At 51.4% G+C, this 26552-nt stretch overlaps 10 protein-coding genes across 10 annotated transcripts; 8 read left to right on the top strand and 2 right to left on the bottom strand.

The window, feature by feature from the left end:
* Positions 1-433: 433 nt before the first annotated feature.
* Positions 434-4338, top strand: M421DRAFT_302980 (ubiquitin-activating enzyme E1). The gene is made up of 3 exons (XM_033589126.1): positions 434-801; positions 964-3926; positions 3980-4338. Exons 1-3 carry the CDS (start codon positions 796-798, stop codon positions 4113-4115), a joined length of 3105 nt encoding a protein of 1034 aa, XP_033444096.1. The 5' UTR covers positions 434-795; the 3' UTR covers positions 4116-4338.
* Positions 4339-4413: 75 nt separating this feature from the next.
* M421DRAFT_74223 (cytosolic Fe-S cluster assembly factor NBP35) lies at positions 4414-5507 on the top strand (the record flags this gene model as incomplete). The annotated part of the gene is made up of 2 exons (XM_033597016.1): positions 4414-4498; positions 4564-5507. The coding sequence occupies 2 exons, from the start codon at positions 4414-4416 to the stop codon at positions 5505-5507; spliced, it is 1029 nt and encodes a 342-aa protein (XP_033444095.1).
* A 649-nt stretch (positions 5508-6156) lies between these two features.
* M421DRAFT_404788 (uncharacterized protein) lies at positions 6157-7463 on the top strand. The gene is made up of 3 exons (XM_033590280.1): positions 6157-6637; positions 6692-6991; positions 7041-7463. The coding sequence occupies exons 1-3, from the start codon at positions 6422-6424 to the stop codon at positions 7206-7208; spliced, it is 684 nt and encodes a 227-aa protein (XP_033444094.1). The 5' UTR covers positions 6157-6421; the 3' UTR covers positions 7209-7463.
* A 490-nt stretch (positions 7464-7953) lies between these two features.
* On the top strand, positions 7954-8379 carry M421DRAFT_95799 (uncharacterized protein; the record flags this gene model as incomplete). Its single annotated transcript, XM_033598342.1, has 1 exon — positions 7954-8379. The coding sequence occupies one exon, from the start codon at positions 7954-7956 to the stop codon at positions 8377-8379; it is 426 nt and encodes a 141-aa protein (XP_033444093.1).
* Positions 8380-11644: 3265 nt separating this feature from the next.
* Positions 11645-13170, bottom strand: M421DRAFT_302964 (uncharacterized protein). Its single transcript, XM_033589125.1, has 5 exons — positions 12881-13170; positions 12480-12796; positions 12157-12404; positions 11965-12098; positions 11645-11887 (listed from the first exon to the last, which is right to left on the bottom strand). The coding sequence occupies exons 1-5, from the start codon at positions 13109-13111 to the stop codon at positions 11741-11743; spliced, it is 1077 nt and encodes a 358-aa protein (XP_033444092.1). The 5' UTR covers positions 13112-13170; the 3' UTR covers positions 11645-11740.
* Positions 13171-13980: 810 nt separating this feature from the next.
* On the top strand, positions 13981-15680 carry M421DRAFT_74255 (cytochrome P450; the record flags this gene model as incomplete). Its single annotated transcript, XM_033597020.1, has 4 exons — positions 13981-14377; positions 14413-14527; positions 14592-15040; positions 15088-15680. 4 exons carry the CDS (start codon positions 13981-13983, stop codon positions 15678-15680), a joined length of 1554 nt encoding a protein of 517 aa, XP_033444091.1.
* Positions 15681-18094: 2414 nt separating this feature from the next.
* On the bottom strand, positions 18095-19782 carry M421DRAFT_302944 (uncharacterized protein). The gene is made up of 2 exons (XM_033589124.1): positions 19407-19782; positions 18095-19356 (listed from the first exon to the last, which is right to left on the bottom strand). The coding sequence occupies exons 1-2, from the start codon at positions 19539-19541 to the stop codon at positions 18136-18138; spliced, it is 1356 nt and encodes a 451-aa protein (XP_033444090.1). The 5' UTR covers positions 19542-19782; the 3' UTR covers positions 18095-18135.
* Positions 19783-20258: 476 nt separating this feature from the next.
* M421DRAFT_104141 (transmembrane emp24 domain-containing protein 2 precursor) lies at positions 20259-21049 on the top strand (the record flags this gene model as incomplete). The annotated part of the gene is made up of 4 exons (XM_033586983.1): positions 20259-20456; positions 20525-20732; positions 20793-20980; positions 21032-21049. The coding sequence occupies 4 exons, from the start codon at positions 20259-20261 to the stop codon at positions 21047-21049; spliced, it is 612 nt and encodes a 203-aa protein (XP_033444089.1).
* Positions 21050-22643: 1594 nt separating this feature from the next.
* Positions 22644-23891, top strand: M421DRAFT_404773 (uncharacterized protein; the record flags this gene model as incomplete). Its single annotated transcript, XM_033590279.1, has 4 exons — positions 22644-22688; positions 22750-22760; positions 22820-23032; positions 23261-23891. The coding sequence occupies 4 exons, from the start codon at positions 22644-22646 to the stop codon at positions 23844-23846; spliced, it is 855 nt and encodes a 284-aa protein (XP_033444088.1). The 3' UTR covers positions 23847-23891.
* Positions 23892-24632: 741 nt separating this feature from the next.
* Positions 24633-25918, top strand: M421DRAFT_404771 (uncharacterized protein; the record flags this gene model as incomplete). Its single annotated transcript, XM_033590278.1, has 4 exons — positions 24633-24776; positions 24882-25384; positions 25432-25562; positions 25621-25918. The coding sequence occupies 4 exons, from the start codon at positions 24633-24635 to the stop codon at positions 25797-25799; spliced, it is 957 nt and encodes a 318-aa protein (XP_033444087.1). The 3' UTR covers positions 25800-25918.
* Positions 25919-26552: the final 634 nt, after the last annotated feature.

The following is a 26552-nucleotide window of genomic DNA, read 5'->3' as shown; positions in this document are numbered from 1 at the left end:
CCTCGTGCACACCGTCCTTGCATCGATCTTATTCTACCAGCAACCCCGATGTCCTCAAACAGTCTGTCCGCAGAAGCAGCTGCAGCTATCGACTTTGGCAGTTGCAGCTTACGATTAGCGTCATAGCACTCTGGCAACAGCGTCAACTCCGTCTGCAATACCGTAAGGATCCTGAGAAGTATGAAGGTGCTATGGCTGATCGAATGCAGAGTACAGATACGATGTACGGAGGTACACGATGTAAACACACAGAATTAACTAATAGGGTGTGGTGATAGCGAACCGTAGAGTCATCTGGCAATGCTGACTCGGCGAAGATCCATGGGAAGTGGTTAGGAGTAGTAATTAGCTGGGAGGTGCAGACTACCAACCTTCGCAAATGTAAACGATGGCCTAATTATTGTGAACAACATGTCAAAGACGAAAGTGGAACGGTGAGGACTTGGATGGACAAGGCCTAGCACGGTGACCGCATTATGGCACGGGCCATGTGGGGTGGTTTCGAGCTCTACTTCGTAATCCAGCACCTTCTTCGAAGGCAAGTCATCAACGCAGCTTTCACCGTAGCTGCTGCCTCAACAGCACCAAATCGCACTCTCAATTTCTCCTACACTCCACCTCACCCACCACCCATACTTACACCAGCTGTACATACGCACACAACACTACATACGTCACACCCCACCTTACTAAACGCACCCACGACGACACACGATAGCTCCACCCACAGCGCCCGCCGACAAGCTGTCGAAGCGCAAGCATTCCAGCGAGGACTCTAGTCCAACCAAGAAAATTATGACAGCAAGTGTGCCCTTGTCATCACTAAGCAAATGCGCCGAAGTGGGTTGCGCCGGGCTGTGCATTAGTAAACCAGTGCATGCGCGCGTGGCAACCATAGAACTTCACGCTGCCATCCTACCGACCAACCTTTCTCCTAAAACCACAATGACTAACACGACGCAGGACAAAATGCAGGTCGACGACCCTCCAGCCGCCGTCGAGCAGCTCAAGGAGGCGTCTGGCAACAACGGCGAGATCGACGAGTCGCTCTACAGCCGACAACTGTACGTGCTCGGCCACGAGGCCATGAAGCGCATGGGCTCATCCAATGTTCTCGTAGCGGGCATGCGGGGTCTCGGTGTCGAGATCGCGAAGAACATTGCCCTCGCCGGTGTCAAGTCGTTAACGCTCTACGACCCCAAGCCCGCCGCCCTCGCCGATCTCTCGTCACAGTTCTTCCTCCGCCCAGACGACGTCGGTAAGCCGCGCGCCACCGTCACCGTCCCACGAGTCTCGGAGCTCAACCCATACACACCTGTGCAGGAATATACTGGCAAGGACCTAACGTCAGACCTGTCTCAGTTGAAGCAGTTCCAGGTCATCGTCTTGACCGATACACTGCTGAAGGATCAGGTCACGATCGCAGACTACTGCCACGAGAACGGCATCTATATTGTCATCACCGACACCTTCGGTCTGTTCGGCTCAATCTTCACCGACTTCGGCAAGAACTTCACCATCGGCGACCCCACCGGCGAGAACGTTACAAATGGAATCATTGCTGGCATTGATTCGGAGGGTCTTGTTTCGGCGCTCGATGAGACGCGCCACGGTCTTGAGGACGGTGACTGGGTCACATTCTCTGAGGTCAAGGGTATGGAGGGCTTGAACGACTGTGCCCCTCGCAAGATCGAGGTCAAGGGACCATACACATTCTCCATTGGCGACGTCTCTGGGCTGGGCGAGTACAAGAGTGGAGGCCAGTACATTCAGGTCAAGATGCCCAAGATCGTCAACTTCGAGCCACTCAGCCAGCAGCTGAAGAAGCCCGAGCTCCTGATCTCCGATTTCGCAAAGTTCGACCGTCCGCAGCAGCTCCACATTGGTATCCAGGCTCTGCACGAGTTCGCCGAGAGTCACAACGGCGAGTTCCCGCGACCACACAACGAGGCTGACGCAGCCGAGGTTCTGAAGCTTGCACAGGGCTTGGCTGGACAGGGCGAGGACAAAGTCGAGCTCGACGAGAAGCTGATCAAGGAGCTCAGCTACCAGGCCCGCGGCGATCTCAGTCCCGTCGCTGCTTTCTTCGGTGGCCTGGCTGCGCAAGAGGTGCTCAAGTCTGTCTCCGGAAAGTTCCACCCGATCATGCAGTGGCTGTACTTTGACTCGCTTGAGTCGCTTCCCACCTCCACAGCACGCTCGGAGAAGGACTGCGCTCCGATTGGCTCCCGCTACGATGGTCAGATCGCGGTTCTCGGTCAGGAGTACCAGAAGAAGCTTGGCAACGTCAAGCAGTTCCTCGTTGGTGCCGGTGCCATTGGCTGCGAAATGCTGAAGAACTGGGCGCTGATGGGTCTGGCTGCCGGGCCTGGTGGCAAGATCACCGTCACCGACAACGACCAGATCGAGAAGAGCAACTTGAACCGCCAGTTCCTATTCCGTCCCCACGATGTCGGCTCGTTGAAGTCTGCAGCAGCTGCAAAGGCTGTCCAGGCCATGAACCCTGATCTCAACAACAAGATCGAGGTTCTGTCCGACAAGGTTGGCCCAGACACAGAAGAAATCTTCAACGAGACGTTCTGGAACTCGCTAGACGGCGTCACCAACGCTCTTGACAATGTCGAGGCCCGCACATACGTCGACCGCCGATGCGTCTTCTTCCGCAAGCCTCTGCTCGATAGCGGTACTCTCGGCACCAAGGGCAATACCCAGGTCGTTCTTCCGTTCATCACAGAGTCCTACTCTTCGTCGCAAGACCCGCCGGAGAAGTCGTTCCCCATGTGCACGCTGCGTAGTTTCCCGAACCGAATTGAGCACACCATCGCGTGGGCACGCGAGATGTTCGACTCGCTGTTCGTCAAGGGTCCGGAAGTTGTCAACCTTTACCTCACACAGCCCGACTACCTAGGCGCATCATTGAAGCAGTCTGGCAATGAGAAGCAGACACTAGAGACACTGCGTGACTTCTTGGTTACAGAGAAGCCTCTTACATTTGACGACTGCATCATCTGGGCCCGTCAGCAGTTTGAGAAGAGCTACAACCACAGCATTGCGCAGCTGCTGTACAATTTCCCCAAGGACTCCACAACTGGATCTGGTCAAGCATTCTGGTCCGGACCCAAGCGTGCACCGGACCCGTTGAAGTTCGACGCCTCGAATCCCACACACGCTACCTTCGTCGAGGCTGCCGCTATCCTGCACGCGTACAACTACGGAATCAAACCGAACGCGACCAAGGAGCACTACCTCGAGGTTCTGAACGACATGATTGTTCCTGACTTCAGACCCGACCCGACGGTCAAGATCCAAGCGAGCGAGAACGAGCCCGACCCAAATGCCAACGCGCCTCCCATGGATGATAACAACGAGCTGGACGAGATGATTAGCCAGCTGCCGTCGCCTAAGTCGCTCGCTGGCTTCAAGCTGGAGCCTGTTGAGTTCGAGAAGGACGACGACACAAATCACCACATCGACTTCATCACGGCATGCAGTAACCTGCGGGCCGAGAACTACAAGATCGAGCAGGCGGACCGTCACAAGACCAAGTTCATTGCTGGCAAGATCATCCCTGCGATCGCGACGACGACGGCGCTGGTCACTGGTCTTGTCAACCTCGAGCTTTACAAGGTGGTTGATGGCAAGGATGACATTGAGCAGTACAAGAACGGGTTCATCAACCTGGCGCTACCCTTCTTCGGTTTCAGCGAGCCCATTGCCAGCCCGAAGGGCACATACGCTGGGCCAGACGGCGATGTCACGATCGATAGGCTATGGGATCGCTTCGAGGTTGAGGACATGACGCTGAAGGAGTTTGTCGAGCACTTCAAGCAGAAGGGGCTCGACATCCAGATGGTCAGCTCTGGGGTCAGTTTGCTTTACGCATCGTTCTATCCTCCGGCCAAGCTGAAGGACAGGATGGGACTGAGGTGAGTTTCACTTTTTTGAATGCATGTGTAGGACAGCAGCTAACAGTTCCCAGCATGAGCAAGCTCGTCGAGCACGTCAGCAAGAAGGCCGTTCCCGAGCACCAGAAGAACGTCATCTTCGAGATCACGGCGGAGGACCAGAATGAGGAGGACGTCGAGATTCCGTACGTGATGGTCAAGCTGAAGTAGGAACGCGGTGGAGGAGTGGGGTTGCTTAGTAGAGATGTGTGGCATGGAGACGATGAGGATGAAGATGACGATACATGAACTGCATAAATAGACATAGTTCACGTGACGAATTGCATGGATAGACATGGCTCACGTGACTGACCATGACAAACGTGAGGAATGCACCGAGTAGGTCCGGTCTCGGTGGGGCAAGCTAAAGCGTCAGCCCTACAATGGCGGGATGATTATCAAGCTTCAGTGATATTTCTCCAAGACGCAACCATGTGAGCCACGACGCACTCGCCAGTCCCACACCAGCATGGCGCCCTCGCTCGAAGAACCAACACAAGTCGACTTCGATGCGCCTCTCCAGAAGGCGCCGAAGCTCGTTGCGCCCGAGCCCGGTACGCGCCGCCACCGCCGCGTCGCAAAGCGATGGCAACTATACACTACTGACAACTCTGCGCAGAACACTGCCCCGGCCCGGAGTCGCTCCAGGCAGGCAAAGCAGACAACTGCGCTGGCTGCCCGAATCAGGCCATCTGCGCCTCGGCGCCCAAAGGCCCCGACCCCGACATCCCCCTCATCACGGCGCGCCTCGCGTCGGTCCAGCACAAGATGCTCGTCCTCTCCGGCAAAGGCGGCGTCGGTAAGAGCACATTCAGCGCCATGCTCTCGCATGGCTTCGCCTCCAACCCGGCCTCAACCGTCGGCCTGATGGACACGGACATCTGCGGCCCGTCGATACCCAAGATGATGGGCGTCGAGGACGAGACGATCCACGTGACCGCCGACGGCTGGGAGCCCGTGTGGGTCAGCGAGAATCTCGGCGTCATGAGCGTGCAGTTTATGCTGCCCAACCGCGATGACGCCGTCATCTGGCGCGGGCCCAAGAAGAACGGCCTCATCAAGAAGTTCCTCATGGACGTGTGCTGGGGCGAGCTGGACTTTCTGATTGTCGACACCCCGCCGGGCACCAGCGACGAGCACCTCAGCGTCAACTCGTTCCTCAAGGCCAGCGGCGTCAGCGGCGCCGTGCTCGTCACCACGCCCCAGGAGGTCAGCCTGCTGGACGTCCGCAAGGAAATCGACTTCTGCCGCAAGGCATCCATCCGCATCCTCGGCATCGTCGAGAACATGTCGGGCTTCGTGTGTCCCGGCTGCAAGCACGAGGCGCAAATCTTCCGCCCGAGCACCGGCGGCGCGCGACGCCTGGCCCAGGACGAGAATATCCCTTTCCTGGGCGCGGTGCCCCTCGATCCTAGAATCGGCATGGCCTGTGATTTCGGCGAGAGCTTCCTGACCGCGTATCCCGACAGTCCCGCCTGCAAGGCTATCCAGCACGTCGTCCGCAGGGTGGGAGAGGAGCTCGGGCTTAGCGCTGCGCACGTGCTTCCTGAAGAGCAGGAGTAGCGTGGTGACGGAACGCATGTCTGGCGTTGGAAGGGGTAGTATGATATGAATTCACGAGTTTACGATCCAGCCGACTTGACTTGGCAGGCCTACGAAGTATTTGCAGCTGTTGCCCTGCGGATCGTGCAAGTCCACCCTTCGAGCTAACTATTGACCTCACACAGCTGTCGTTCTCCTGGGTGGCGTCGATGCAGAGCGCTCGCAGGAGTCAGGTCCGAGCAGCGCTTCCTTCGTGTGTCAGCGGCGCTCATCTAACTCCTATCAACAATACATGTCAAGGATAGTCACTTTACTCTTCCTTCGCAGCACCCTCCGTGGACTTGCGGTCAGTCCCCGCGCTGTTACCCCGCTGATACGAGGTCGCGGCCTCCGCCCTGGTGTGATCTCGCAACACTGCCGAAAACTTACAGTAGAGACGTCTTCCTCAGCAATGCCCATGGAGCTTTGTACATGCCCATGGAGCTTTGCACATCAGCCCATGACTGTCGTAATGCTGGCTCCTAGCTGGTGATTATGTGTTGAGCAAGTTGAGTCACCCCACATTGCGGCACCTTCACCGAACCCTCGGTCCAGTGGGCTGCGGTGGCAGGGTCCAGCCCACCGGTGGGAGCTGCCCGTACATTTGCGCTGGCCGGATCGCCGATGCTTGCTGATTGCCCGTTTCCCCTCGACCATCGTAAAAGAAGCATTGCTACCATGTGCTCTAGCAAGTGAATCCAGGGTCCCCGCATCCTAATACCGAACTACATGCTCCGGCACTTTGGTTTCCAAGCCAAGATGAGCGAGTTTATACTGGCGAAGCTTGACTATATAACAACTGCAGATCCCCGGGTCTGCTCCTCCCCACCGTGCTCAACGACAGACAGACTCCCAGAAGCGCATCTGGACTAGAAGCATTTTTGCACCGCGCAGCCATGGCGATTGCAACAGCCGTCCCTACCGATTGCGAGCTCAAGGTTCTCGACTTTTCCAGCACAGACACGCAGGACCTGGTCCGCGAGGCTGAGGCGAATGATGCCGCTGACTGCTCGCTGACGCTCAGGGCCGCGTTGAAGAAGTACAGGAGAGCTGTCTTCTGGGCCATGTTCTTGTCCACCAGCCTGATCATGGAAGGCTACGACGTTGTTATCGTGGGTCCTCGCTTCTTGCCGGGTGTGTCGAGCACTGGAGCTGATGCATGACAGATCACTTCGTTCTACGGACAGACACAGTTCCTCGAGCGCTTTGGCGAGCTGGACGTGAGGGCCGGGAAGAAGCTCATCTCGCCCGCGTGGCAGTCGGGGTTGACCAACTCGGCGCTCATCGGGCAGCTTGCTGGCCTTGTTGTCAACGAGTGCGCCCAGGATCGCTTTGGGTGCCGCAGGACGATGATGTTCTTCATGGGCTGGATGATGTGCGCCATTTTCATCGTCTTCTTCGTGCCGTCGCTGTCCCTGCTGACGTTCAGCGAAGCCATGTCCGGCATCCCGTGGGGTGTGTCCCAGGTGCGTTCTGCAACCCCTGACCGGCCTGAGATGAAGCTAACGCGCGCAGACGCTCTCCACCTACGCGTCCGAGGTCGTGCCTACTATCCTCCGTCCCTATGTCACTGCTTACGTCTGCATGTGCTGGGGCGCCGGCATCCTACTCTCTTCCGGTGTAGTCAGAGCCATGATCGACGTGCAGGGCAACCTGGCATGGCGCTTGCCGTTTGCTCTGTAGTGGGTGTGGCCTCTGCCGCTGCTCATCGGGGCCTATTAAGCGTTCGAGTCGCCCTGGAACTCCGTCCGACGCGGTGACGCCGAGGAGGCTACAAGGAGCCTGAAGCGCCTGCGACAAGATTCCCCCCACCGCGATATCGAGGTCGCACGGACGGTCGCGTACATCAAATACACGACCGAGCTGGAGAAGGCCGAGACGGAGAGCGCCAGCTACCTCGAGTGCTTTAGGGGCGTGAATCTGCGCCGCACGGAAATCGTACGTATACTCACTTCCCCTATCTCATCCCGCGCTCCTACTCACAACCCCAGAACTGTGTCGTCCGCGATGAGATGGCTGGCGCTGACGGTCGTATAGAAGTCGTCCTCGTACGTGACCATGAGGTTGTGTAGAAGGACTCGGGTACCGTGCAGATCGAGACGATTTCGACCAACTAGCTGCGAGTTGTGCGCAGTGTGGAGGAGTGTACTCGTTCTTGTTTTTTCGAGCTAAGAGTCTACGGACAGAGTGTTTCCCATCGTGGAGAGATTGTCAAATGTCGTTGGATACCGCTCAGTGTTCTGGCAATACCCTCGCCCCTGTAAATGCATCATCCTCCCCACACGAAATCACCACCTGGAGTTGCTTCTGAATAACATGACCCACATCTCGCAATGAGAAAGGCTGCAAACTTGTGATAAGCTCAATAAATTGATCCTCTAAGACGTAACGAATCATTTCAACCAAAGTCAATCAGACAACCGCCAACATGTCGAATCAGCAGACAGCCCATTCCAAAGGCATTTTCCATGGCCTGCCTATCTTCCCTTCCTCAATAAAGGTCTCACAGCAATCACAACCGGTTCCAATGGTATATCTAGAAACTACACGTTGCGAGTCCTCGCAGAAGTCCCGGAGCGGTGGAAAAAGATTCACTGCCTATCTTGGCGCCTACCTGCTATTCTGGAAGGATTATACTATAGGTCGAATACATCTTGGTGATAAATTGCAAGACATGGATATGGATCAAATCTTTGGATTCACGGATGGTAGTTTGATGGGTGCTTCGCTGGATCTCACGATGAACAAGGCACGGAAGATGGGCTGGCATGGATTCGTTGATTCCAACGACGCCCTTATCAAAGTGCTTGGAGACTTTGCAAAGCTGAAGCTGCTGCCACCGCTGTTGCAGTAGCTAGCCTGAGTGCCACGCCATTGAAACTCTAGACCCATTTCTATCAGGTCCCGGATCGATCCTGCTGCATATTGCTTGTCCTTAAAATTTTCAGTCAACCACAGAACCTAGTGTTCGTGCCTTTCCCCTTTATCATGGCAGTGGGATAGCTCCATGGCTGGTGCGCCTGGGTACGCGTGAAGGAAGCTCGACGCCAGCTGGCTGTCCTGCATCAACGTCGTAGTTGCATATCGCGTCTAGTTGGGCCATCTCATCTCCTGAGTATTCGACTTTCTCTCTCGATGGGGTCAAACTCCCAGACTTGTGTCACTTACGCATTTCAAGATATAGTAGATAGCTGGCGATGAGCAGTGACGCTCCAAGACCAACACCCAGCCCAATAAGCAGATTGTACGTCCTCGTTGTCTAGACTTCAGCCGGATCATTTGAGTCTCGGCCATTGGCTGGTATTGATGTGGGATTCAAAGATGATGGAGTAGTCGAGACTGTCATCGGGTCGAAATTCCAAGGTCGGTGCTCCAAGTACTCGTGGGTTGTGATTTTGTTGCGGTGCAAGTCGGTCCGACAGGCCTTGATCGTCACCTCTGTTCACTACCTTGGACTAGCACGTCTCAGTTCATGTATATATGGTCGCCTCCCAGCTAGCAAGTAACTCAGCGCAGTTTTCTGCCGCAACATAACAGCATTTAATTGCAAGCCTGTTATTGTACTGCATGTGATGCGCTGGACCTTGAATGCATTAGCTTATTCGAAAGCTCCCAGCTTCTCATGGAGCCGCGCACTTTTGAGATTATGCGAAAATCCAGATGCCGTAAGACTGCTTCTGGATTGTCAAAAATAATGCAGAGCCTTCTTGCTGTTGAAGCTGAGGCTGCAGTCAGTACGCAATATAGCGCCACTGCTGTTTACAATGATGCTAGGGCGTTAGGGTCTTGCATTGGGGGATTTTGTTGCGGCAAACGTAGCCGCTGTATATCGATGGAAAACTGCGCTGAGTTGATTGCTAGCTAGGAGGCGACCATATATACATGCCCTGAGACGTGCTAGTCCAAGGTAGTCAACTGAGGTGACGATCGAGGCCTGTCGGACCGACTTGCACCGCAACAGATTTGAAGATAAGTTTAAGCTTCAGTTTCGTATCTCGTTCGCTACTATCACATCACAAAAGGTTCCGCGCTCGAATTCGTCAGCGAAATCTCTCCTGAAGAAAATCTACTCGTCATAGACTAAAGCATCCTATTCTACCTACGCTGCATGATTATGTGCTTGTTGTCAGTAATTGAATTGTTGTTTGCCTGTCCTAATGATTGGAGCTCGGTCTATTTACAATTGAGCGTTCACTTGACAATTGCTCTAGCTGTTCCAGTCGCTCAAAATCGGAAGACAAAACATGACATACCATCATGTGCAATAGGATCCAAATTCTCAGGACAGTCTGCCATCGTCTGAAGCCAGAGATTGCAATATATTTTGTGGATAAAAACTCAGGATCTGTCATCGTATACGTGTAATTGTTAGACGCAGTCTGATCATCGTCATTCCTCTACTTAGCGTGTCGGAGATGCGCATACATCTGTCAGTCGTATTCTAGGAGCTGTTGATCTGAGATTATACTGCTAGAATTCTCTAGATGGCACACAGCTACATGCAGGATTCTCGTCTGTGTCTTGAAGACGATCGTGCCGTTGCAGTGTGAGCACCTGGACTATGCGGGCGTTACGACGTCAACCATTTTAGTGCTACTCGACGCCGCATGAGCGATGAGCTTAGTCGCCCGGGAGGTGAATTAAAAGTTATTGCTGGCTACAGGAATCTACTCAGTGAAGCTACATTTCGACGAAAACAGATTGTGTCTTATTACTGACTTACCGTTTGGGGCTGAGACACGGCCACTATTGCATCTTCGGCAACACGCATCCCTATTCCGTTCGGTTTACTGCTCTTGAGCGCGCCTACGCCATTCTCAACTTTGTGGAAGTGCCATTACAGATTCTGAAAGCAGCCAACAAAAGCGGCGAGAACCTTGTAATGCCTCACCCTTGACTGAATCGGAACCCCCGTCCCTATCGTTCCCCTATCTATATTGTAGAGGTTAACTATATGTTTTGAATTAAACTATATGCCAGAAGAACTGATGACCATCAGGGAGGAATTTGACATCCGCATACGCAGAGACATGCACAAAAGCTGTGATAAGGGCAAGCCATCACAAGAATCACTTGATCCCGCCAAGTCGCTCCATCTTCCGATTTCGAGCTCAATACCACAACTTAGAACAGTATGGAAAGTGATATCTACGGTGTCGTCGCTGGCTTAGAGACTTCCTTGCTAGTCGCGATGCTCTTGACTGCGTTCCTCTCCGTTGCGCTCTTCTTCATTTTGGAAATCTTCTTCTGGATCCTCTCTACCTTCAGGTGACGAATGGGACTTTATTTCTTGACCCTAATTGTGGTCGCATCTGGTTTCGCATTGAAAGGGGGCTGGGATACATTCCGAAGATCTTTCAAGTCACGACCAATGTAACTGCGTGAGCAGTGTCGGTCAGAGACTGTGATCAACGATTTTATTGCTATCTGTTCTTGTATTGTGATGTTTTGTGATGTTGAGTGGTATTGTGTTACACAAGCTCTCAGGTAAGTGCACTTGCCCAGCGGGCAGTGCCTGCTACAATAGGATATCACGTGATCTAAGCCACGTGGTTACAACCAAGGACTTGCTTTGGGGCACCCTCATATGTCTGGGCTGGTCTTGCATGATTACTGGCCAATCGATTGTTCTGTATTCAAGGCTTCATTTTGTGGTCAGCAACGGCAGATTACTATGGAGTGTTCTCGTTGTCATTGCACCAGTGGTCTGGCGATACGTGTACCCGTCGTAGCTCTTGTCTACGAAGTCAATTCATCAAACTCAGATCGTTTCGTCAATTCTTACTAGATATACAAAAGGGCTCACCTTACTATATTCGCAGTTCAGGAAGCATTCATCTCTGCTCTTCACATCTACCATGCAAAAACCATCTTCACAACACCTGACGAAGTGCAAAAGTGGCCTCAACAACCTGTAATGAAGCAGCTCATCTATACTAACAGGGTTTTAATTGGTTTGCATTTGATCCTGATCGAGCTTCAATTTGCTTGATTTTATGAAGTGCAGGTGAGCCGCAAGCCATCAATGTACGGCCTGAAGTTGGAGTTGGAATTCAACGTCTTGAATCAGCTCCTGCGAACCAGGAGAGATCGGAGTCAAGATAACGTCTTCTTCTGGAGCGGCGTAGACACTTTGAACAGCCAAATCGCTGTAATATTTAACTGTAGAAAATCGATTTGAGATATCGCAGTTCAGCTAGCATGGTATCGCGAAATTATTGTAAAATCCCCTTTCGGCTCGAGTCGTCATTATCCAGTGTATGCCAAATTTCATTCCTCGCAGCCGCTCGGGTTGATGAAAGACCGTCTGATTGAGGATGCAACGGACCCAATATCATGCCGCTATTACGAACATCGTAATCCTGTCTACCACTTAGCGTGTGCATACATGGTAGGACTTTTGTGTTAATATGGATAGACCCAAGCGACCGAAACATACCTGAGCGCCTCGTTTGTAGCTGCTCCAATGTTCATAAAACATCTTGAGTAACTTTCGGAGCGGCGGAAGAGAACATGCGATGATGCCAAGACTACACTCTGCGTTGGAGCACATTACGATGACACCAACATGAACTAAGTTGCGTTAGGCCTTGCGTTATGTTCAAAACTTGTCGCTAATATGGACCCTTACAGAGAAAGTCTTTTGGGTACTTGGCGGTATTGTAGTATTTCAGATAAGGCAAGCGTATGATAGTAGCGATGCTGGCAAGGATACCTAGACCGAGGATGAAGACGATGGTGATTTTCGTTCGGCGAGGCATCTGTAGTTTGGAGACAATGTAGCATGGGACAAAGGCAGATACCCAATCCGTCAATGCCTGGACTGCTGACACAATATAGCTGACGGTCTCCAAACTGATCATCTGTTGACAGGTACCTCTGAGAGATTGTCAGCCCCAAGACTTCTGGTACACTCTACTTATTTGAGATGTACTGTTGCATTGGAAGACTCACAAAGCGGGGTTCCAGGTAGCTGCTAGAGGTCTGCAGTTGACAAATACAAACATTAGGGCAAGTGCGGCAGTGAGCCACATGATGAAAATGTTCAGGAGAACTGGATAGGTCACTCGTTTTCGTTGATCTATGCGAATGCAGGTGAACCCGATGGCGCTTTTGATCAAAGTTGAGGAGACGAAGTACATGACTTCCCAATACACGATGTATTCGCCAGCGCGAACAGCGTAGAGCGAAGAGGGCAGATCTGCATCCCGCAAACCGACACCATAATGAACGGCAATAATAGCCCAAACAACTGAAGGTATGAAAGGTACCTACTGCACAGTCAAAAAGGTCTAAAGGGATCTAGCCAGCTAAGGGTAAAATAATCTGAAGCATGGTATGAAGGATTGACCCACCAATGCAAGGACGAAGAGATAGTCCTCCGTCTTCCAAACCCTCGTGAGGCCTGTCAACAGACCCAATCGCACCCAGATGCGAAGACAAGCAACAAGCAAGGTAATAATAGCAAGTAGAATTGACACTGCAACGATACCAAGAGATAGCCCTTGTGGCTGAAGAGGTGGCAGAACATAGGCAGCAGAAGCTATTTCCTGGCCTGTCAGTGGAGCGGTATCGGGAGAAGTCATGTGCACAATTTCAGCAACGAGGGAAAAATTAATTGCGTGAACTTATGAGACAAAAGTTGGATAGTGGATGCAACTTTCACTTATTTCCGAAATGCTTTCAAGTTCCTGGTCAATCGAGCGCATAAGACCCATTGGGCAGGCAATAGAATCCCACAGTGCACAGACACTTGAGCGTTGCGTGTGCAGATTCGGCCTGAGGCCGACTGAACGACGGGTGGATTGGAGTATTGGCGTGGAGCCAGGATTGCCAAGCTACGAGAACGCGTGGTAGGATCAAGAACGTTGGCGAGCCGCCTTGCGCTAGACCACGATAATTCTATCGTCCAAGCTATGGCCTATCGCATTGAAGGTCTCATGCGGCTGTAGGCGAAACAAGTTTAATACAGTACACCGCTCCTTCTACCTCTTAACTAGCGCGCTTGGCTTTCCTCCGCTATTTACATGTGCTGGGAAGATCAATCAAATAAAACGTATGACACAAAGAAGTACTCAAGTGGTCGCTATGAAATCACTAACTGTAGTGAATTTGAGTGTTGAAGCTTCCGCAGAAGTATTTTCCAGCAGCAATGCGTCACACGAGTTTCAGGGGAATCCATAACACATCCCAAGCTACATTCATGTGCAGCTTAGTTGCGGCGTCAACCTTAATACGGACTAGGTATGGGTTCCCTGTTAACGTTGCACCAATGATGATATACGACTCAATTGCGTTTCCATTTTGGCCAATTTACCGAAGCTCAACGGCCGCGCATGGATAGAACTCTGCATTTCTTTGCTGGCCCTTTGCTCCAAGACAGATTTCAACACACGCTCTAAATACTCACATACTCTTTAGCTTCCACTACACGAAGTACACCATTACAGCTACCATGGATCAGAAGAGTCCTGGCATTTTGCCCTCTCTCTTGTTGCACAACAGTCTTTCATTCAATTTCATCACGCTTATACTGTCTTTGATCAGCGCGTATATTGCAGCAAAACATGTATACCTTCTAACTTTGCATCCTCTTGCAGAGTTTCCAGGGCCAAGGTTGTGTTCAATCAGCCGAATCCCATATTGGCTGGCCACAATCCAAGGAAGAGATGTACAGTGGATGTATCAACTCCACATGAAATATGGACCTGTTGTTCGATTTGGACCAACCGACCTTAGCTATGCTACAGCACAGGCATGGAAAGATATCCACGGACACAGCAAGGGCAGACTGGAGAACAACAAAGCACCAGAATTCTCTGTGCAACCTGCCAATGGTATGATAGCTCTACGTTTTCTTTCTAGTGCAGTGATTAATATGAAAAAGGTGTCCCAAGTATGTTAAACGCCACTTTCGAGGACCATGCGCGAGTTCGCCGGCTCTTCTCGCCAGCTTTCTCTGACCGTGCACTTAAAAAGCAAGAACCCCTGTTCAAAGCATAGTAAGTAAAGGCTTCATATCCAATTCCAACAGCACTGAAAACCTCGCTAACTCTGTCTCAAAAGTGTGGATATCCTATTGACAAAGCTGGTTCAGATTGCAGACAGCCAGCAACCTGCTGAGTTGACGCAACTCTTTAATTTCACCACTTTTGACACTATGGCTCAACTGTGCTTTGGCCATTCTCTTAGCTTACTAGAGAAGAATGAGCTCAGCCCTTGGGTTCGTTCTGTTTTTGAGTCACTTAAGATGTTGCCCTTTGCATCAATTATCGCGTACTACCCCCTACTAGACTCAATGTTTAAGCGCTATGAGCCTAGATGGGTTACAGAGCAACGAAAGAATCACTGTCAGTACTCAGCTGACCGCGTGAATCAACGTTTGCAAGAAGGTTCTGATCAGCCTGACATCTGGAATCTTATTATCTTGGCACAGGACTCTGAGAACGCCCTTTCGATAGAGGAGATGCATTCCAACGCCGAACTGTTCATGCTAGCTGGGTCTGAAACCACAGGTGAGCCTCTTTGTGGTTAATGCACAGCCTGAAACTAACATTCATAGCTACTTTGCTAAGTGGTCTGACATATTATCTGCTCCAGAACACTGAACAATGCACACGTCTAAAAAACGAAATTTGTACAAAATTTCAGTTGCCTGAGCAGATGACATTCGACAACCTTGCTCAATGCAAGTACCTAAACGCTTGTTTGAAAGAAGGTCTCCGAATCTACCCTCCAGTCCCTATTGGAAGCCCTCGCGTTGTCCCCACAGGCGGCCAACAGATCCTTGGGAAATGGATACCAGAGGAAACTAGGGTATCAGTTCATCACTATTCCACCTATCGCTCCCCAGCCAACTTTCAGGATCCTGACCAATTTATCCCAGAGCGGTGGGTGCCTGGAGAAAATGCCACATATGCAAACGACGTGCATGATGCTTTGCAGCCATTTGGATGGGGCCACCAGAACTGTCTTGGTCAGAATATGGCCATGCATGAAATGCGGCTTATACTTGCTTCAATTATGTTATGCTTCGATCTGGAGCTCTGCAAAGAGAGCCAGGGCTGGCTGGAACAGAAGTCCTTTGCGCTATGGATGAAGAATCCTTTGTTATGCAAGGTCAAAGCTCGTCGTACGGGGGAGGTTGTGGGATGAGTAACAAAGATCCTCCATGTGTACTTCTCGAACAGATGTGCGCCAGGGATGATTCCGCATGAAGGCATCACTCATGGTTGCTTGCGTATACTCGTTATCTACATCGAAAATGCAGCCCTATAGTCTAGCAGAAACAACATCGATACTACTTAGTTGCTTCGCTCATAACAAGATTATCCATTGCCACCGTTTTTTTATTCTACATCGTATCGGTCGCAAATCTCTGTGACAGCAACGACGTGAGGCACAAACAGCTCGATACCTTCACCTGGGGCCTCAGTTCTTACATATGTAAACTCAGCACCGATAATTGCCACCCTCTCAAACCCACTATTCTCAACAATCTCAATCCTCCTCATTGTCCTGTTCCCCGCACCACCCCACACGCTCCAACTGCTCACCTCCGTTGCCCTATTCCAATTTTCAGCTCATATAGACCTCAGTTGTAATTCCGTTCCAACAGACAGCGATTTCCGGCTTCGTAACGGGCTTTCCAACCCACGGCGATTTGTACCCACGATAATTCTGCATCGATACTGCTCCGCCCCATGCTACACTCAGAACCACATCGCCACTCTCACTGAGCTCTTTCATCCTGGGCACGCTACCGAATCCCATGAAGATGTCATTGGAGGGCGCAGCTTGCATTTAGCCATGGAAACGGAGTAAATAGGATCTGAGGGGTCGGAGAAGGAGTAATGAGGTTACATTGAGTGACGTTCTATACTACTTTTGCGGGCGATCTTAAAAACGGAGCAGTAGTGTCCTGATCAGAGAATCGGACTACCGTCGGAGAAGTGCTCGACAGAATTGATGTGGAATGGTCCCCAGGGGTGGCTGCTGTACTGACCTAAGTTGCCCGGAGGCTACGTTGGTAGAACGCTTTTCAAAGAGATCTCGTTGACATGATCGAGATGACGCCACTACCACAGAATCACACTGTTGGTTACATTTGTTCTGAGCACAATCTAGTCGACAATTCATCCATGTCTTGGTCCGCCGATGGAAGTCGAATTCCAGGGTGTGACGTTTTTTGAGGTGACAAACATTGCACCTTCAGTCTTCAGGGGTAGAGAGGTTCTCATGCATATCGATCCAACGAAACGGCCAATACTTCGTAAGGTCGTACAGTGGACTGATTTCTCGAGTCGGAAAGTCAAATTCCACAGTGTGACGTTGTATTTGCGCTCGTATTGTTGGTTGAGGATCTGCACTATTCCATAGCCAAAGCCTCAAGGTTCAGGAAGTGTTATACCGCTGAAGAAGCCAAGGACTGGCTCATAGAAGAGATTGGTTGGGCGGAAGGCAGCTAAATTTCCTTATTCAGACTGCCAGATCAGCTCGCCGTCATCTTGGTAAACGAAGAGACTGATGTTATGAGCTTTGTGACCACTGACTGGGAGAGATATGTGGCCTGGTAAGGTGGTGCGAGTCTTGTAATGGAGAGCTTGGGAGACTTGAAGGCTTGCAATGGCCACATATCCGTACTGTTGGCCTGGGCTTGAGCTGGAAATAAAATCGCCAATGCGGCGAGCAGCTAGCTGTGGAGATGCATCACGGTACGATAGCTAATGTCAAAGTAGGCGCGAAGACCTGCAATACAATAGCGGGATGCTCTTATTATTGTAGCATTCAACCTACATGGGTCGCCTGCAGAATATACCATCACTTGGTCTCACTCTGGGCAGCATGTCGGGCTCACGACATGAAGCTTTCTACCGAAAGCTTCTCATTGCTTGGGCGTGCAATAAGAGTGGGGCGATCTTATCAATCTCGTTTTATCGGATTTAGATCAATCCTACATCGGAGCATTTTCAGCGGAGCTATTGCAACATGTTGCGGCAGACGTAGCCGCTGTATAGTTGATGGAAACTGCGCTGAGTTGCTTGCTAGCTGGGAGGCGACCATATATACATGACCTGAGACGTGCTAGTCCAAAGTAGTCAACAGAGGTGACGATCAAGGCCTGTCGGACCGACTTGCACCGCAACACAACATCGTCGGATCGAGAGGGATGTCCGCGTGAAACGGGTCAGGCATCGAGATCCATACCTACTCGGTTTTCATTGCGTCTGTGCTGTTCCTTCGGAAGGAAACCACTTGACCTCAGATTATTCCCAATCTAAAGCCTCGACTAAAAACATTGCTACCTATGACAGAGCTGGAACCCCCTAAGACCCGAGCGCAGCGCGTCCCTAGTATCCCTTAGGAGGTCAAGGGAACCGGGCAAACCCCAAATTTTATAGGACGTTAATCAAATCTATCCATTCATTCATTATGCAGTTCCTTGAAAGTGCGCACCAGGCTGTCAGTCAGACATACCAACCTAGCTGTGGCCTACGTCGGCCCACTTGAGCAAGATTATATTACATGAACAATAGCAAGTTGCGAGAAGCACTGCTGGAAGTTCGTTCAACCGACGGTCAAGAGGTCATCCCAGACTCGGAGGCCAAATTCACCAATCAGTTCTGTTCTCGATCTTGCCTGTGATCTTTTTCTCGAATACGTCAGGATGTACATTCCTGCCTGTCTTGTCTTTGAACCTCCAGCTGACCCTGTCCCACACCATCGAGCAGTCTTGCTGCAGTATCTTCGCGATAAGTCGTAAGTCGTCAGCAGAGAATATAGAGTCGGGCTTGAGTTCGTACTCAGCCGGTACTGAGATAGAAGCCTTATCAGAGCTGCGAGAAGAGCGGTGCTTCGACACAGACTGCGAATAGTGCTTGTTGGAAGATGACTTGACATCCTTTTTGGACGATGAGTCCTTCACCGACGAGCTTTTCTTCGAGGTGTTATCCTTGGACGTGTTATTGGCTGGTGCGCCCCATGCATCGCCCCCAGCTGGATTCTCCCAGCCGTTTGCTCCGCCACCGCCTCCAGAATTACCCCCGCCATTGTTGTCAGTATCCCATCTCTCTGGATCGTTGCCTCCCGAATCACCGCCTCCAGCGCCCCATGCGGGTGTGGTGTCGCCGAAGCCGCCAGAGCCGTTGTTTTTAGCGCTGGTGTCCCATTCTACCCTGCCGCCACCACCGCCGCCGGTATTCCACCCATTACTCGTGTTGGCTTTGAAGCCGCCGGAGTTTTGATTGTCTCCATCCTTGTTGGCTCCACCAGTGACCCAAGGGTTGTCCCCGGAGGCATTGTTTTCGCCTTTCTTCTCATCAGGATTGTTGTCACCACCTTGCTGGATCTTCTGCCCCATTTGGTCCCTTTGTTTGCCTTTCTTTTGCTTGCCGCCACCACAACCACCACCTCCCGCATTATTTGGTCGCCAATCGTTAGGCTTGACCACCTTGAAACGCGCCTTGCATTCGTGTTCTTTCTTGCCCAGCTCGTCAGCAATGGAGGCCCATGGGCCTTTGTGATTCGCTGCTCTGAGCTCTAAAAGCTTCTCGTCCTCCTCTTTGGTCCAGGTACCGTCGGCGAGATTGTCGCCATCTGCAACTTTCACCGAGGCTGGTGCAGCAGGCACGTTTCCGAACAGTCCACCGCCGAAAAGACCGCCATCGTCTTCGTCTGCTACTTTCTCCGAAGCAGCCTTGACTTCCGGCACATTGCCGTCAGGAACTTGTGCAACGTTGGAAGTCGTCAGGCGTGGCTTGCCGGGACCGGTGAGGGTACCACGTCGACCATCACTGGCGGCCCACTCGATAACACCGCCGGGCGTTGTGACCTGCCAACGGTTAGTGAGTCAGCTCGTATGTTCGCGTAGTAAGAGCCCACCATTCTCTTGAACGCGCTTGGATGGCGAGGCGCAGGTGGCGGCGCAGGTGGCCCTCCATTTTTGAAAGGCTTGTTGCTGAAGCCAAGGATGTACGCCATGGATACGCGCCTTGGGGCGCCGCTTGCGTCTGCCATTTTAATGCATACCAAGGAAAGAAGATAGGCAAGCTCAAAAGCTGGCGATGGTGTTGCTGCGTCCAGGGTCGAGATGTTGCGTGCATTTTGCAGTGGGCTAAGCTTGTCTTGGCATCGAGATGAAGTGAAGCAGAGCACAATAGAGGTCCAGACATTCGAAGGCCTGCCAAAAAGAAATGCCGATTAAAGTAGATAAGATCGATTGAGAGGAGGTAATGGAAGTCCGTTGACAGCTGTAGGATTGCGCAGCAAAGACGTAGGGAATGACAAAATCATGAGACAAGACAAGACGAGAATACACTCCAGAGATGGTGCCACTACAGAGATAATTCCATTGCAGAGATGCCCCCTGCACTGTCAAATATCAGCTCATCCTACATGTTGTTCTTAGCTAATTTCGATGAAAGCGTATGTGCGAGACATATGCTTCCAAGGCTGATGAAGATGGGTGGCAAAGGGTAACGGGATGCAGAATTGAGCTGTCATATGCACGAGAACACGAGCGACAATTCACCAAGTACTAATGGTCGATGCCTTTCTGGCGCGCTACGAAACGACGGGGATTCTAATGTTGGGAGGTGGCTCTGGGTGCGAGAGAGGCGCGAGCACGGACCAACGAACTGCATTGCGGGCAATCGTGGCATCTCCGTGATGCTCGTCAACACGTCTCTTGAACGCAACAACAAAAGACAGCAGCCACCCAGACCTGTCGCAACGATGCTGTTTTCCTCCCTCGGTCTCCTCGCTGCGGCAAGCGGTCTTTTCTCCGTCACGTCAGCGCACACCATCCAGATGAAGGCGCACCAGCGCGAATGCTTCCACGAGCAGCTGCACAAGGACGACAGGATGACAGTCACCTTCCAGGTTGGCGACCGGGAGTTTGGCGGCAGCGGAAACTTGGAGATTGATTTCTGGGTACGCATTGGCAGTCGTGGCGACCTCTGGATGCGGGAGCCAGAGCAACGGCTAACGCTTGTTCGCAGATCGAGACACCCTCTCGCAGCTACCAGGTCCACGAGCGCGGCGTGTCCTCTGGGGACCATTCATTCGATGCAACGGAAGATGGCAAATACACGTACTGCTTCAACAACGAGCACTGGGGTGCCAACACAAAGGAGGTCTCTTTCAACGTACACGGAATTGTCTACGTCCCCGAGTCGGAGGCGCCGCAGGATCCTCTCGAGAAGGAAGGTACGTGATACGAGGGGTGGAAGCCTTAGCAGAGAAGCACGGTATGCTGACAGGGTGCAGTGCGTCAACTGTCAGAGCTCATTTCGCAGGTCAAGGATGAGCAGGGCTACATTGTCCTCCGCGAGAGGACACACAGGAATACTGCCGAGAGCACCAATGCACGAGTCAAGTGGTGGAGCATCTTCCAGATCCTCGTACTCAGCCTCAACGGTGGATTCCAGGTCTGGTGGCTGAAGAGATTCTTCGAGGTCAGTCGCTGCAATTCTTGAAATTAACACACCCACTCACATGCACGATAGGTCAAGCGCGTTGTGTAAGAATGCCATCTTCGGCGGAAATGAATCACGGGCAGCATTGTCAATTGGCGTTTCAGCGCGTGTAAAGGCATTTGGGAAAAGTACGATAAGAGATACGAGGATACTGCGGGCAGCATGGAGCACAGCAATTGCACGATGCTCAAACACCATTCAACAAAAGTCGCGATCGTACTCAATCTCAAGGACACCAGTGAACTGGATATGCTTCGGACAAAGGCATGATGAGGTTTAGTTGTTGGCAGTTTCAAAGCGACGTGCCGTTCTTTAAGGCTGAGACAACGCCTTCTCAGTTCCATTTGTTTGTGCTTCATATGAATGCTGCAACAAAGGCCGAGTGTAGAACGCGCTGGACTGGGGTTATTCTACTATTTCGCACCACCTGCAGGAACCCGCCATGATCTAGGCAGAACTCTGCATTAGTCTACCACCACTCGTCCTCCGTCCTCAGCTATCCTTGCGTTAATGTCACAAGTGAGGTAGGTTTCCTTAGTTGCGGTAGTCGCGTTCGTGGACTCTCTCGAAGCTTCCCTTCACTCCAACAGCTCGTTTGCTGCATTTCTCGATCGACACCAGCTTGTTTACCGCAGCGCCGCTCTACGTTCCAATCAGCGCAATAAGAGACGGATAACTGCTACTGTCAGTTCCACGCGTGTTTTCGCGCTCTATTTCTCTCACCTCGCAGCCCGCTCCTTCCCTTCACTCGCGCCAAGGCAGCAGCCCCCACCTGTAGACTTCAAAATCCAAGACGAACCCCTCCACTGCCGTATCAACCATGCACAGTAGAAAATCGGCCATTGCATTGCATACATCAAACTTCTTTCCATCTCATGTATACCCCAAACGAGTATCTCAGCGCCGCCCACCAGCGCTTGCGACACGTGAATTGCATAAAACGAATGCACTTGCGCCTCTTCAGCTGCCGAACGTATCTACTCAGGGCTATAGTGCCTGGCAGCATCTACAATAAGAACTGTCGTCACTACCCAACGAGCTTCATTTCACTGTACCTGCACAGCATTCACTGAGCCCACCACTCGAAACGCATGGCTTCAACAATCTTGTAAACGCTGGCAGTGGTCTTTCGTCTGAACCACGGGATAAAGATGAGAGCTCAATGCAATCAACGTCCCAATTTTCACTGCGTTACTTACTGACGCCGCCACTTCGCTACCACATCTTGCAGCCATTGCAGCCGCTCCAGCCTCGCATCGGCTGTCTTGACTCGACTCGTAATGATTCCAGGCACTCCTACCTTGATCGAAAGAGCCTTACTCAGCGCTGCTCTGTTTCCAACGGTCTTTCACGAAGCCCCGAAGACTTCTTGCCACAGACGCGCGCCTACCTTTCCTCGAACTCAAATATCACTGCAATCATGCATAGATCTGGAAAACTGATGGTACTGGAGGGAATCATGGAGCCTGGACATGCAATGATCCTTCACAGCCAGACCTCCTCCGCCGACCACAGTTGTCAGACTTCCATACACTGTAAGCGCTACCTCCAGTACAGCCTCAAGTTTATCAAATTCCGCCTGATCCTGTGTTTCAACCATGCCGTACCTCAATCGTATCATTGCCTACCTTGACTGATCACCATGGCCAGACGACCCAGTTGCCTGCAATGTAAGAATGGCGTACAGGTAACTCGACCAGCGAGTCGCTCTCATCAATTTGTGAGACATCCGTGCTGATACAGAATAGAATCTCGAAAGGTACCTCGAAGGCTGCCGGATACCACCACTCGTCGCAAGCAAGAAAAATATCATCAAAGGGGAGAGGCATACAGGAACACCATCACCGCTGGCATGTCGCAAGCTCTGACCCACCGCCCGTTGCCGCCATCTGGGCCATCCAAAACTAAGTCAGTGACCGCTCCACCTGCAAAGCGACGCAAACCCAGAGCCATGATCGCGCCTGAGGTCGATTGGAACTCACAGCTCGGACCAGCCACCAACGCCTATCAGAGTCCGTACGATGACGAAGGGTATACTGGAGCAGACACCAACTGCCTTCATTGTCACGTTATAGTGCACACCCCACCGATCATTGAGTTTCCTTCTCAAACTGCGGGTCAGTTACCTCAGGCTATGATCAGCAAGTATGAGGAACACAAATGGTCGGTGTTCCATTACCAGCTCAAACCCAAGGGCTACATGTTTGCCCAGCGTTGTTTTGAAGAGCTTTTTGACACTACATTGAACGCTCAATACAGGAAGCGTCACTTCTCTCATGTGTCCCAAGGCTTCATCAATGACGGAGACCGCTACTCGAGCCTTGTACTGCATAATGCAGCAAACCCTTTCGAATACGAGCCTGTCCCGTCATCAACGATCACGACTGGAACGTACGGATTCTACTGGCATGTACAGAACGAGATTCACTGGACAACACTTGCAACCGATCAACGTCATCTCTTTGAACAATGCCTTCAAGCAGACTGGCTTGTCGAGAACTACAAGTGGAAACACGACGCCAAACCTACCGAGAAGCGCTTCCATCGTACGTACTGGCTCGCAGCTAATCAGCAAGATATGAAGGGCCTGCTCAACCGTGGTTCCTCGAATGACAAGGACAAGCTACACGACTTGGTGGCGGAGAGGAGCGAGGAAGATCCGGACAGGGACTTCGTCATTAGCGAGGATGATCTAATGGAAGAGTGGGATGTGACAAGTGCAGAAGCAGATACCGCTTGGCAGGAATTGCAGAATGACGTTGAGGCGTTGGGCGAGAATTTCGGAGCGTGCGGCCCAGGTTGGCAGCACGTGGTATTTGCAAACACTGAGTTGCGACTGTTTTAGTAAGCTAATTTTCGCGTGGCGGCGGGCGGCAATTTTATTATGGAGGTGAATTCGATTGCTATGATCGTAGACGGGATGAGCGCTTGGAGGCATGTACGGTATCTCTAAGGATTTAAAACAGTTGGTCTGTGGCAGACATTGCACTGAGAAGAGGCGTCATGTTATGATGTAACCACGTGGCTTAGATCACATGATATCCTATTGTAGCAGGTACTGCCTGGTGGGCAAGTGCGCTTACCTCGGAGCTGAGAGCTTCTACAACACAACATCACAACACGACAACAGATAGCAATACACTCGTTGATCACAGTCTCCGACCGACACTGCTCACGCAGTTACATATGAACATAGCACGGCAAGCGTCACACATGCTCGAAGTTTTCATTCAGTAACTTGATGTATATCTCTTCATTGTAACTGCATTCATGCAGGCCAGTATCGTTGCAAAGATCCCTTGAACATGAGTGGTGACTACCCGATTGGGACTAGTCTTTAATCTCCTCACTTTGCATTCACGACATCAATGGTCGAACACCCACAGCAGATTAGCTTACGTGCTTATATGCTTTCATCTATCGAGGAAATTCGTGTTTCGACCGCTGCGTTCATCAGCTACACCAAGGGATGACGCTTGCTCGAGTCTCAAGATGGGGACTCAGCGACAGGCCTGCAAACGGCTGTCTCGGACATTGACTAGACACCGTCCACACTCATGATTAGCACGGAATTATTCCTCTGACATCTTGAAAACTGCAGCGAACAGACTTCCTCTCATCTTTGCCACCCATGGCCGGGCTTCAAATTGACATCTATGTCAGCATCGGCATCACGTGGCTCGCGGCTTTAGTAGCGCTTTCAATGCGAATGGTTGCACGGCAATTAACGGGCATCAAGTGGTGGCTCGACGACTGCTTCTCGATTCTAGCATTCGTAAGCTCCATATTATTCACCTGCCTGAGTACAAATACTAAGATTATGTCCGTACACAGCTCTTTGCGACTGGGTACTGCGCCATACTATTGGAATGTAAACGAGATCGTTCCCTTCAACGACTGCATTGACATTTTCTTACCAGGGACACTGCACTGGTCACTCGGAAAGCGCATGCCCGATTCTCTAGGCGACCCGGCTCGACAGGCTGTCCTGTACCAGGCCCGAAAACTTGGATTCTTCAACTCGCTTTGTTACGCCACATCGCTCGCCTTCTCCAAAATGTCTATACTGCTTTTTTACTGGAGATTGTTCAAGCTCTCTGCTATCCGGTTACCCATCTTAATCCTTCTGATTATAGCCCCAACATGGCTCATCTTTCGAACGTTCATGCTAGCCTTCCGCTGCGTCCCTACGCGCGCGATCTGGGACAAGTCAATACCCGCAACTTGCAAAATCGATGGCGATAAGTTCTTCCTGGCCACAATTACTACGCACTTCATGCTGGATATGATCATCCTAGTCCTTCCCATGGTTCCAGTCTGCCGCCTCCGAATGCCGCTACAGCAGAAACTAGCCGTTGCGAGCTTCTTCCTACTCGGCGCCATGTGAGGCCTTCTCAGTCATACTATGGCAACTACTAATCGAATAATAGTGTCTGTATAGCATCCTGCATTGTACTTGTGATTCTCATCCGCTTTCCGGCCGATACGAAGCAACTGCCGTACGACTATGCAACATTTTGTATCTGGGGGGCAGTCGAGGTCAACATCGCCGTTGTGTCTGGTACGTCAAGAGCGCCTCAGCAAATCTTTGGCCCCATGCACTTACAAACTGGAAACAGGGTGCTGTCCCTTGTTGCGACCAGTGATCCGATACATATGCCCAGGTCTTTTCGGTAGCACTTGGGCGACTCGCCAGACTACCACTGCGTCTGGAAGGGCGATACGACTGGGCAAGACTTTGAAGATCAATAGAACAGAGGAAGATGGCGACTCAAGCTCAACGCGCAACCTCGCATAGAGGGGAGACATTTTCTCGATCGCGAACATGTACCAGAAGAAGTTCATGCGGTCGTCTCAAGGAACTCAGATGATCGGGATAAATTGAATACAACCGCGCAATCAGCTTCAAATAACGACGGTATACATCAGAGACGACAGTTGGAATAAAAATCGTATGATTATCCACTGTCAAACTGGAGATTCCGGGGGCGCACACCAACGATAGCGATGATGCGGTAGCTACGACACCCGGCGCTACCGGTAGGTATGTATTGTGTTCCAGGACCCCGCGAATCAAGGATCCCACGACTTAAAGATCCCACAATTCAAGACTTTCTTCTACAGCGATCCGGTTTCAGATATACATCGGACGAAGTTTAGATTAGTGTCTCAGCACCTCGGCGGTACTGGTGTGAGAAAATTAGGTTTTGTCGCAGAGAGTTACCTAGTCTTATTTGAGCAGCCTAGTTACATAGAGGTACTGGGTAATGCAATCTATGTTTTGCCACTTTTTAGCTGCGAAAAGTTTCATTATGCAGACTCGCTTTGTTCGCGCAAGCTGCAACCACCAAACTTGCCTTAAACTCCAAGGCACGTTATTCGTGCTGACTGTACTTGGACGAATCGTGCACAACTTCAGCTGACAGTAATGGTAGTCTTTTGACTAGCCGCCGCCAACAGCTCGAGATATCACGTCACCCAATAGTACTCCGGCCCAATTGCCTACCATGCCGAAATGATAGCACGAGCAAATTTACGAGGACTCACTGCA

The sequence above is a fragment of the Didymella exigua genome (genome assembly GCF_010094145.1).
Source record: "Didymella exigua CBS 183.55 unplaced genomic scaffold M421scaffold_45, whole genome shotgun sequence".
In the NCBI taxonomy this organism is placed as follows: Eukaryota; Fungi; Ascomycota; class Dothideomycetes; order Pleosporales; family Didymellaceae; genus Didymella; species Didymella exigua.
Note: the sequence above shows the minus strand (reverse complement) of the source record. Positions and strands in the feature narration are given on the sequence as shown.

Excerpts from the sequence above, each read along its gene's own strand:
- M421DRAFT_302980 (XM_033589126.1), top strand. Across the intron at positions 3,927-3,979 it reads AAGGACAGGATGGGACTGAG|CATGAGCAAGCTCGTCGAGC; the intron begins GTGAGTTTCACT and ends AACAGTTCCCAG.
- M421DRAFT_404788 (XM_033590280.1), top strand. The coding sequence starts at position 6,422 with ATGGCGATTGCAACAGCCGTCCCTACCGATTGCGAGCTCAAGGTTCTC. Across the intron at positions 6,638-6,691 it reads AAGGCTACGACGTTGTTATC|ATCACTTCGTTCTACGGACA; the intron begins GTGGGTCCTCGC and ends GATGCATGACAG. Across the intron at positions 6,992-7,040 it reads TCCCGTGGGGTGTGTCCCAG|ACGCTCTCCACCTACGCGTC; the intron begins GTGCGTTCTGCA and ends TAACGCGCGCAG.
- M421DRAFT_302964 (XM_033589125.1), bottom strand. The coding sequence starts at position 13,111 with ATGACTTCTCCCGATACCGCTCCACTGACAGGCCAGGAAATAGCTTCT. Across the intron at positions 12,405-12,479 it reads GCTACCTGGAACCCCGCTTT|AGGTACCTGTCAACAGATGA; the intron begins GTGAGTCTTCCA and ends ACAATCTCTCAG. Across the intron at positions 12,099-12,156 it reads GTACCCAAAAGACTTTCTCT|TTCATGTTGGTGTCATCGTA; the intron begins GTAAGGGTCCAT and ends AACGCAACTTAG.
- M421DRAFT_302944 (XM_033589124.1), bottom strand. The coding sequence starts at position 19,541 with ATGGCAGACGCAAGCGGCGCCCCAAGGCGCGTATCCATGGCGTACATC. Across the intron at positions 19,357-19,406 it reads CAAGCGCGTTCAAGAGAATG|GTCACAACGCCCGGCGGTGT; the intron begins GTGGGCTCTTAC and ends AACCGTTGGCAG.